The sequence below is a fragment of the Vollenhovia emeryi genome, unplaced genomic scaffold, assembly GCF_000949405.1.
Source record: "Vollenhovia emeryi isolate VEMERY1.0 unplaced genomic scaffold, V.emery_V1.0 DF939309.1, whole genome shotgun sequence".
Classification (NCBI taxonomy): domain Eukaryota; kingdom Metazoa; phylum Arthropoda; class Insecta; order Hymenoptera; family Formicidae; genus Vollenhovia; species Vollenhovia emeryi.
Genome location: NW_011967057.1, coordinates 86862 through 98263, shown reverse-complemented (window position 1 = coordinate 98263; position 11402 = coordinate 86862). Strand labels below are relative to the sequence as shown.

The 11402-nt window shown below is 29.0% G+C and overlaps 1 protein-coding gene across 1 annotated transcript in view; it reads right to left on the bottom strand.

Annotated features, from left to right (window-relative positions):
* Positions 1 to 552: 552 nt before the first annotated feature.
* LOC105558826 (zinc finger CCCH domain-containing protein 13-like) overlaps positions 553 to 11402 on the bottom strand; it is a 17925-nt gene continuing 7075 nt past the window's right edge. The window contains exons 10-20 of the mRNA XM_012006745.1: positions 10758 to 10774; positions 10292 to 10360; positions 9332 to 9704; positions 8631 to 8818; positions 2734 to 2844; positions 2351 to 2453; positions 2209 to 2274; positions 1937 to 2050; positions 1444 to 1681; positions 1177 to 1348; positions 553 to 1042 (exon numbers count right to left, since the gene is read on the bottom strand). Of these exons, the coding sequence (XP_011862135.1) occupies positions 1026 to 1042; positions 1177 to 1348; positions 1444 to 1681; positions 1937 to 2050; positions 2209 to 2274; positions 2351 to 2453; positions 2734 to 2844; positions 8631 to 8818; positions 9332 to 9704; positions 10292 to 10360; positions 10758 to 10774 (1468 nt within the window). The 3' untranslated portion in view covers positions 553 to 1025. The remainder of the gene's footprint in view (positions 1043 to 1176; positions 1349 to 1443; positions 1682 to 1936; positions 2051 to 2208; positions 2275 to 2350; positions 2454 to 2733; positions 2845 to 8630; positions 8819 to 9331; positions 9705 to 10291; positions 10361 to 10757; positions 10775 to 11402) is intronic.

Here is an 11402-nt window from a genome sequence, read left to right as displayed (position 1 = left end):
AATTAGACATTACGGGACAAAGGGGACAGAACTTTCGACCTACTTAACAGACTTTAAAAAATATATAAGTAAAAAATTGGAGAACTCTGTGTTCTCCAAATGCTACAAAATGAAGGAATCTCAGAGCTTCTGATTAGATTTACTTCTCTTGTTTCATAAAAACGTTTATACAATCTCTCATGGTATCTATCTTGATAAAACTTCCCTTATTAAATGGCAACAAATGAAAGAAACATATTTCTCTTATTTTGGAAAAGAAAATCGGAAGAGGAAAGGTTGTAACTATATTACAAAGATATTCCTAAAAAGAAGAACGAATGCCTTCAAATCTTATATATAATTTAATATTTCAATTCTATTTACAGAATATATTGCAAAATTTACAATTACTGAAAATTAAGAACAATATGTGTTACATATATGCTTTTTCAATAATATATTATGATATTGTACATTGAAAACTTAAGAAAACAATTTATATAATAAATGTAATGTACCAGTTAAAAAAACAATTTATATAATTATACATATATGTATATTTATGTACGTGTGTATATGCATGTATATAGATCCGCATACACACCTCTTTAAATATATTATTTTTTAATAATATAAATAGATTTCATGCACAGACTTTACATGCCGATTGATCTCATTCGCAAGGTCATATTTCGATTTTACGCAATTTCCAGTTTTCTGTTTAACCGCTCATTCTGGTCCAGAGTGTTAAGCAGAAGAAGTGAAAATTATACAAGATTCGACCTTACGAAAGAGATGAAGCAATGTATGTAGAATGTATTCAATTCATCCAAATATTATAATTAATTGTAATACATACTACATTCTGCAATACAGGAAACCTTTGAATGCATATCCAAGATGATAAAGAATAATTAACAAATATGTTATGACATGCCTCCTTCTCTCTCTTCCCCCTTTCTTACGCTTACAAATATAAAGTAAAACATATATATGCCTTTAGCCCAAAATAACTGATAACCATTATAAAAATGTGTCCCACTATTTTAAAATGGTCCGAATCCTGTAAAAGAATTTCGTATTATATATTGTATTATATCGTATTGTTATAACCGTATGTACATACATAATCTAGTTAAATCTACAGAATATGCTGTGTAATATTTGTAGTTATTTGTAATACAGATATGTATTTACTTGGATTTGGAGGTGGATGTCCTAATCTGTACATATCTGGAGGAAATCGTGGTGGAAATGGTCTAACTGGTGCCATTAAAGCAGGGTGTCTGCCTCTTGCCATAGGAGGCATTTGCCCTCTTGGACCTAATGGAACCATAGGACTTACTACGATTGGTCTCGGAGGGAAACTCTAAATGTACATTAACAAAAGATACATATATTAGAAATTCAATAATTTTCGAACAACTCAACAACATTATATCAATAGTATTAAATTTTACATACGCCATAATAGATAGGCACAGGTATTGGCGACTCAATATAATGCGGCGCTATCTCTCTTCGTTCCCTAGATCTATCTCTATCTTTATTTCTGTCCCTATCTCTATCTCTTTCCCTGTCTCTATCTCTATCTCTGTCCCTATTCCTCTCCCTGTCCCTATCTCTATCTCTCCTTTCATAACAACGTTCACTTGATCTCTCACGATATCTGTCGCGATAAGACTTCTCTTCCAGAAATGACCTGTAAGAATAACGATTAGGAATGACTTCCATAAATACTGAAGAATAGTTTTGCCATCCTTTTTCCACAAATAAATCAATCACGCCCATTAATATCTCTATATCATAACGAATTAAAAGTAACCCAGCAAACATACATGTCTAAAAGACATCTTTAAAACATGCATGTTCTCTGGGAATTTACATATTTAAAATAATAAAAGTAATATTAATTTATTAAAAGCAGATGATTTATATTAATGATTTTACTCCGTACCTCGAATATGAGTTATGCACTTCTCTAGAACGCGATCGATTAGTGTCGTGTTTACTTGCATCTCCTTCTACATATTTTTCTTTATATTCTCTGTGTTTCTCTAAACTGCTTCTCCTACAAAATATGCAAAGAAATTATACTTTTCCGAAATCTACAACAGTTATTTAATTATTTGTAATTATATAATACTTTTTGCTTTTATTTTAAAAACAGGATTGAAGTTTTCTATTAATAAGTAAATAAAATTACAACTAAATAAAACTTTGATGTACCCCTCATTTTTACGAATATGATAACTGTCTGTCTTGTTATCCTGATGCTTCAAATCTATGCGATGTCTAAAATCAGAGGGAAATTAATTAAAGAATGTACATGTGTTACAAAGAGAATATTGTTATCATGAGTAATACAAACCTAGATTGATAGGAAGATGGATATTCAGAACTATAAATACGAGTCCTAATTGGACTCTGGGATAAAGACCGTCTTCTCGATGTACGTGACTTGATTGTCGAGGCTGTAATATTACATAGTATTAATGCTGTAATATATGTATTATATTTTTTAAAAATAATAATGTTTATTATGGAGTTTCAAAAATCAGAAACTAAAATATTAATCAGTTTTTGACATACAAGATCATTTTCGTTTTTCTAATTACAAGCACCTTTTAACTTTTCTTATTCACAGAATTAAAGTACTTCGAAAAACATTCGGTGTATACTTGTATATTTATTAATTTCAATTTAATCAGTTCAAGAGTTAATAAATATAATAATTGTTTATATAATACATACCTGATGGTTCTTTATCTATAGCTACAACTGTACGTCGTTCTTCTACTTCGTTAGGTTTGATCGTAGCTTTTTTTATGTCTTCTCTGTCGAATATTGGTTTACATCCTTCTCCTGCGTAGTTATTACATTATTTAATTATAGAATGCCAAGATATACATAGATAAGTGAGAAATAACTTGAGATAAGAATGATTCATATCTTTCTTATTATCTAAATTAGATTTCTTAAGATTTACTTGTTGGCTTTTTATTTATTATTATTAACTATTATTGTAATAGCAACAATAGAAATATTAATAAAAACTATTTTGAAAAATAAAATTAGTATTCACTTGGCTTATGACAAAGCAATACAATATCTTACGACTTCTAAACGCGTTAATTTAAATAACAGATATCTCGAAAGTTTTAAATTCAAAGTGTCATAAAAATATTGCATAATATTTGAATGATGTAACACTTGCAATAAATATAGTTTGTAATTATTAAGACATTGGAAAGGTTAATAGAATCTTTTTCGCTTATTAATATTTTATGATTATGTATAAATTTGTAAATAAAAAATAGAAATTACTTTGTTTAGAGTTTTAAGCATATTCTGATATACGTATATCAGTGCTCCGAAATAAACAATGTTAAGTTAAATTTTTTGCAAAAACATGATTATTTTTTAATCTGCTTCTCAAGCTATACGCAAGACACATACATATGCAAGATATTAAAATTTATATATTAACGTTTTACTCATATTTATATTTTTTCTTCTTAAATAAATAATTAATATTTTTCTACTTTGATGTAATATTTTACTGCTAAAACAATTTTTTTAAATGAAAACATTTTAAGAAACGAACGAAGGAGAGTTTTCTTATTGTCACCAATAATGAATAAAGATTGAGACGGGAAACTTATGGTCAACCCAACTGGCCTCGAAATGTTCGAGTCTAGACACCACAGTGCTCACAAGTATACATATATTTTATAACTTGATTCTGTCATTTTCGACGACGATTACTGACTCAGTATCACTCGAAAAGGACCCAAAAATAATGGGGTCGAAACGTTGTGTAATAAACTAATTTAACAACTAGCCAGTTGGGTTGACTATAAGTTTCCCGTCTCAATCTTAAGAAACGAACTTAGGAAATATTCCTATAAGTAACACTATATGTATAGCTTTCTAAAAATCTGATAAAAACTTATACTTTGTGTCATGTATTATTTAGTTTAACTAGATAAATGTAATATAGTAGTAGATTGGAAAATCTTGAGTGAAGAGAATAGTTACTTCCGTAGTAACTAGAAAACCATCTTCTAATTAAAAAATACATCAGTTATCTTCCAAATTATGTTGTCTTCTATTGTTGATAAATTGTGATATAACTTACAGTATCATGGAATTAATATATAATACTTCCCAGATAGCACAAAGGTAAACGTAAGTTCATAGAGAATTCATTTTAAAGAATACCTGCAGAATTAGAAAAGTAAATATTGAAGAATTCTTGAAGAATCAGCCACAATCAGCTCATCTTGAAGTATTTCTCTGAGGTTTATTATGGCGCATGTAACTTCCCCAATCATTCTTCTATAAAATCCTGAAGAATTACAATTCAGCAAGGCATAAAACTTGAAAAACAATTTGCAAATTCACTATACTATCTAAGTTATTAATACCTTAAAATTTATAATTATCATTAAGTAAGAATTTGAAACATTAGTAATATTCAATAATTATATTATTGCAAAGTATCTAGTTCAATATGTTCTTGTCTTCTTTTTAATTTTTATTGTTAACTTTTATTTTAGACAATTATTTTTTTACATAAACAAATATATATGTATACATTTTGCATTTATAAATTTTAACAAATTTTAAAAGTAGATATTATTAATAAATTAATAAATACCTATTTCAAATAATCTCCATTCATTGGATTCCCAAAATTAAATTGTAAATAAAATGTTTTAGGCTTCTCTTCATTGTAGATTTTCTTCAATATTCTTTGTATTATTTATTTCCAAGTGCTGACACAATACCTTCTGTGAAGTAAAATCTCTTCCAAAATTTGGAATATCTTCTAGAACGTAGAATATCTTGCTGATCTATATGTACTACAAATTAATCATAAAAATAAATATATAATATTATTACATCATTATACATATATTATTATTCATAGTATGAATATGTATATAGTAAAACTTTTTAATTTTTATATAAAAAGAACTTGAAAAATTAAAAAATGTTTATATGAAATATATATGTTTCTTTTGCATTTATCAATTTTAACAAGTTTAAAAAGTAGATATTATCATTAATAAATTAATAAATATCTATTTCAAATAATCACCATTCATTGCGATTTCCAAAATTAAATTGTAAATAATTTAGGCTTCTCTTCATTGTAGATTTTCTTCAATATTCTTTGTATTATTCTTTTTCAAGTTCTTGACACAATATCTTCTGTGAAGTAAAATATCTTCCAGAATATCTTCTGTGAAGTAAAATATCTTCCAGAATATCTTCTGTGAAGTAAAATATCTTCCAAGAATATCTTCTAGAACGTAGAATATCTTGCTGATCTATATGTACTACAAATTAATCATAAAAATAAATATATAATATTATTACATCATTACAGATATATTATTATTCATAGTATGAATATATATATAGTAAAACTTTTTTAATTTTTATATAAAAAGAACTTGAAAAATTAAAAAATGTTTATATGAAATACATATATGTTTCTTTTGCATTTATAAATTTTAATAAGTTCTTGACACAATATCTTCTGTGAAGTAAAACATCTTCCAGAATGTAGAATATCTTCTAGATCTATATGTACTACAAATTAATGATAAAAATTAATATATTATTACATCATTGTATTATTATTCATAGTATAAACATATATAGTAAAACTTTTTAATTTTTATATAAAAAGAACTTGAAAAATTAAAAAATTTGTATATGAAGTACATGTTTTTTTTACATTAATCAATTTTAACAAGTTTTACAAGTAGATATCATTAATAAATTAATAAATATATATTTCAAATAATCTCCAGTCATTGCTTCTAAAATTAAATTGTAAATAATTTAGGCTTTTCTTGATTGTAGATTTTCTTCAATCATCTTTGTATCATTTCTTTTAAAGGGCTGACACAATATCTTCCAGAACGCAGAATATCTTCCAGAATGTAGAATATCTTCCAGAATGTAGAATATCTTCCAGAATATCCATTTTCAAATATTGTTTGTATTCGATTGTATCATCCCTTTTGTAATATTATTTACGAAAAATTCAACTTCATTTTATATTTATTGTAGACATCTTCAATTTGATTAGTTTTATTATTGCTGATACAATATCTTCCATGAAGCAAACTCTTCTTCATATACATATGTATATGTAAGTATATACTTTTAAAAATAATTAAATCACAAAATTATTTTTAAAATTTCTGAGAAAATAAACAGTTATACACAATATATTTAAGACATAATATAGATAGGAATATATTTGTATTGTAACTAAATTAGATATATAGATAATATATTTATTTATATTGACGTGTAATTAAGGCCAGGTTCAACAAGCTTTGTTTAATAAGGTATTACAATTATTTTAATAAAGAGTCTGTGATTACATTTATACTCTAGGATTGCGTACGCGTTTCGGCACACAGTGCTTTAATATGTACATTTGCAGTATATTATAATCTATATGCGCTGAAGAAAGCACTGTGTGCCGAAACGCGTACGCAATCCTAGAGTACAAATGTAATCACAGACTCTTTATTAAAATAATTGTAATACCTTATTAAACAAAGCTTGTTGAACCTGGCCTTAATTACACGTCATTATTTTTAATAGAACACAAGCGATACTTCATTATTTATTTATATTATTTTAACAATTTATTAATTTAACAGAAAATTGAATGTTAGTAAGCAATAAATCTCCACCATTAAATCTTCTGTTCCACATTTTAGTCATAAATAGTAATAAACTTAAATTTATTTAATTAAAAGAAATATTTTGTAAAGAAAATTGATCATTAAAACAACTATATAATATCATTTAATATAATAATAAAAACTATAACTATTTGAGAATATTCTTAAAAGTTGCCAGCAGTGATTAACAACATTAGTGATTTTCATTGACCGTATCTGGCAATTTTAATAATACAGAAAAGTTATTGCGAAAAATATTACCTCAGCCAGTGTTTGAACCTGGACTTCCCTACACTCTAGGCGGACGTCTCATCCAATTCGATCACCGAGGCATATGATAATATTAGTCACAATAACAGTATAAAGATGTTATTTATGCGTTTATTTCGACTTTTTAGAACTACGCGCCGATAAGGGTCGTCGGCCGCACACAGAACTGTCGATACACGATTTTTTAAATATCTCTGTCCCCTCCATCCCCCGCTCCTTTCCTCCAAGGTAATATTTTTCGCAATAAATTTTCTGTATTATTAAAATTGCCAGATACGGTCAATAAAAATCACTAATGTTTATAACTATTTAAACTGGTTTTTTCACATACAGTATGCACATATAAAAAATTATACAAGTTTTCTCACCGCATTAAGTCTATTTTAAAAACAAATTACTAAAAAAAAATGCTTCCACGTACCTGGTTTTGCTTATCATTTCCTCATTTTAGTGAATCATGAAAAGTTTTGAGACAGCAGCCTAAGGAACCACAGAAGCAAAAACGATATGAATAGAATTTATATGAAGCAAAAAAACATAAATAGAATTAATATGTCCCAGTGATCATGAAAGGGTTAAATAAAATTTCATACAAATATAAGCAAATAAAATAATGAAATATTTCATTAGATTTAGAAAAATAAGTACAGAAGAGAAAGCTAATAAATATTGATTATGTTTAGGAATAAAGTATTAGCAATTTGCATGCATTAAAGAGAAGTATATGCATCAAACATGCATTATATTCATAGGCTGAAATTCATAATTCTTATCTTTAAAATATCTGAAGTAATCTATAAACTAACAAGTACAAAGTTGTATTAGCATACCAAGACATTACATACCAAACAGTCTTGAAATAAGAACGAACCGTAAATACCCTTATGATATTAATAATATATAAATAATATTTATAAAGATCACGTTCTCTAGGGAACGATATGTAATGTATATATATCTCTCTCTCATAGTATATTTGAATATTATTTAAGTATTTAAATATACTATGATATACATTACATATCTCTCTCTCTCTCATAGTATATTTAAATATTATTTAAGTATTTAAATATACTATGATATACATTACATATTGTTCCCTAGTAGCACAGTGCATTGAACAAACGTTAGTTAAACATTGGCCCAATATTTGATAATGTTAGCCAACGTTTAGCCAATGTACTGTGCTACTAGGATTCTCATATGAGAACATTTAAAGTTGCTGCATTGGCCATTTGCTTTATAGAAATCTCTTGTTAGATAGAAAAGAAAATCTCTTAGAAAGTCACATAACAAAAATAATAGATAAAGTACTTTCTTCTATTATGTTGAAAAATTTCTTTAACTACATTTGTAAATGTTCTTCATTATTCAAGTAGCTCTCTTACTTGAAGTTCTCTTCATGGAGTTAACAATTGACTTTTTATAATAAACTCTTCATAGATGTAAAGAATAAACCTATTAATGTATCAATATAATACTACTACAATAAAATTTTTATGTTACGGATACAATAGACATATCATTTTCACTGCATATTAGTGTCAATGCTTTGATTGTACACACCATCCTTCATATTACAGTGCTAGATAATAATTAAAATTCTGGAAACAGTAAGAATTTAGAGAAATATAAGGATTTTAGAGAAATGTAACATTTTACCCTCTCTTCTCTTGACAATCACATCTTCAGGATTAAGTATATCTCGTTCTAATAATTCAGTGACAGGTCCTTTTACAGGAATATTCCTGTAAATATCAACTTTAATGCGACGCAATTCCATAGTATTAACCTGTGCATTCTGAGGACCTCTAAACAAAGGTACTGTTCCACTTGAAGGCCCGTCTAATCTAAAGAAAATTCAATCATAATGTGTTAAATTAAATGTAATCAATATAGTTTTTATATTAAAATGATCAGATATTCTTTTTTTCAGCAAAATGTGTTCTCTTTCTGGGCAGGTTCTTCGAACTAAAGAATTAGATTTCTGTTTGCTCTTGTTTATAAAAACGGTCTTAGTTTCCTATTTTATTAATAAAACGTCATGCTTGTTTAAAAATGTTATTACTGCCATCGTCACTGTAAAATTGATGATAAGTAACAGTACAATAATTTCCAATAAACAATAGAATAACATTTCTTTAATTTGCAAGTATTTTTATACTATTTACTTATATTATCTCGTAAGCAATTTTTTCAAATAAATTGTTTTATAACAATTACCCCTTATTTTTTTATTTTATCTCATTGAAATATTCTTTCAAGATATGTCCAAGTTCTAGTCATCTTATCTCTACCAATATAAGCTTGGAACATAATAAAGATACAGGCATGTGGTTATACATGTACAGTCGCAAACTCACTTTTCATGTAGACTACCAGATTTGGAGGCAGTTGATGCAGATCTACCTCTGTACTGAAGATGCGAGGAAGATCCACTACTGCTTTTGCTTCGACTATGACGCGAGGATTTGTCCTCGCCATATTTTAAAGCTTGCGCACGTTTCCTTTCATACTCTAAAATCTTTTGCTGTTTCAACTTTTCATGCTGTCTCTCACGCTCTTGCTGGCGCTGCCACTCTCGTCTACGTCTCTGCTTCTCTTCCTCAGTTCTTGAACGTAAAACTGAATAAGAATTATGATCTTCATTCCGTGTCGATCTTGACGACTCCTCATTGCCCCGAAAAGTTGTCGATCGCATTGAATTCATTGTTGGGAATACTAAGTGACGCGCTGCTGAAATATATTCCAAAACTTAGATTTTAAGTAGCGTAAAAAATATCTCTTAGCACATATCTTCCTTATTAATAAAAAAGATAAATTTTATAATTTTATTTTTAGTATCATGTCAAACAATTCTATATTACGTTAAAAATGTTTCAAATATTATCAATTCTTATAAGAAAATTGAGAATTCATACATTTTCAACGTAAAATAAACACAACATCACCTGGGAAAAACAGTAAATTCAAACTAAAGCTAGCGTTTTCAACTACAATATGAAGTCATGTAGAAAATATACAAGTATATCCAAGCTTGAGATTCATACAGTTTTATGAATGCTTGCAAAACAATATTTCTTTATTACGGAGTTCAATAATACATTTAAAAATTAGCAATCGTCTTGAGGTTTCTTTAGACAAATGTACATACAAATTACATGTTTAATATATAAAATATAATATCATGTGGTATTTACTTTCGCTTTTCATCTTATCACTCATTTATTCTAGCACAAGAGTGTCACTTATTTTCGTCTAGCATTGAGCTCGCGTAGGAATGTTTTTGTGTATACTTGAACCACTAAAAACTAAATACTTACCATTAAACTTTTGCGATCGAGTGGAAAATAGATTCCTGCTGGAATGTAATTGTACACAGCTTTCACACACTGATCAAAGAATAATTGTCGGTTTTGTTACTAACGCGACAGCAGGCCAATTCCGAAATTCACCAAGCAAAATTATAAATAGTTACAAAAGAGATAGGTTTTTTGGCAAAATTATCATAAGAACTATTCAAGCCTTGCGCATCGTAAGAGAAACTGATAGAAATTCGATCTCACTGCAACCGTGCATGAAACAACGGATTTGAATCTTTAAAAGGCAACAATCCAAAGAGAGAGAAAATGATTTGTCGATCGATGTCGAAACGATATCGAATCGCATCCTCAAATTGATGTCGAATTGGCGTCAATTTAACATTTGTTGATGTCGATTCGACATCGTTTCAATATCGATCGATTCATTTCTCGCTGGGAATGAGCCTAATACCGGATATTAGCTTACAATTAGTACAATATTTTTTAGAGCGTTCAAATAAAAGCAAAGATTAATTTAATATTTTGTCAGAACTCCACGTAACACATTCGCCATATTCTAACTGACAATCAGTCCCCACTCCCCACCCTCAGGGCGGCGTTACATGGAGCGTAAAGGCTGGTTTGTGCAAGCAGAGAGAAGCCTGAGAGATGTCACGGCCCCGTTTTTCGTGATTGACGAATGCGATACGCCCTCTGTGGACATTGAAAACGTGGACATTGAACTACGTAGCCAATTTGCACATTTTGCTAAGTGGGTAACGCAGATTTGCACAATTTTAGCCCCGTCCCGCGCTATGGTTAGATCTCATGCAATGATCTTGTACTTAAAATAATCTTAAGTACAAGAGCATCGTACAGGACCTGACTATAACACGAAACGCAACCAAAATTTCGCAAATCTGCGTTACCCACTTGGCAAAATGTGAACATTGGCTACGCAGTTCAATGTCCACGTTTTCAATGTTCCCAGCGGGCGTATCGCATTCGCCAATCACGCAAAACGGGGCCGGGCAATCTCTCGGGCTTCTCTCTGGTATGAGAGAGGGGGGAAGGTGGAAAGTGGGGGGAAGGGGGTGGGGCGGGGGGGGGGGGGGGGGGGGGAAGGGGGGGG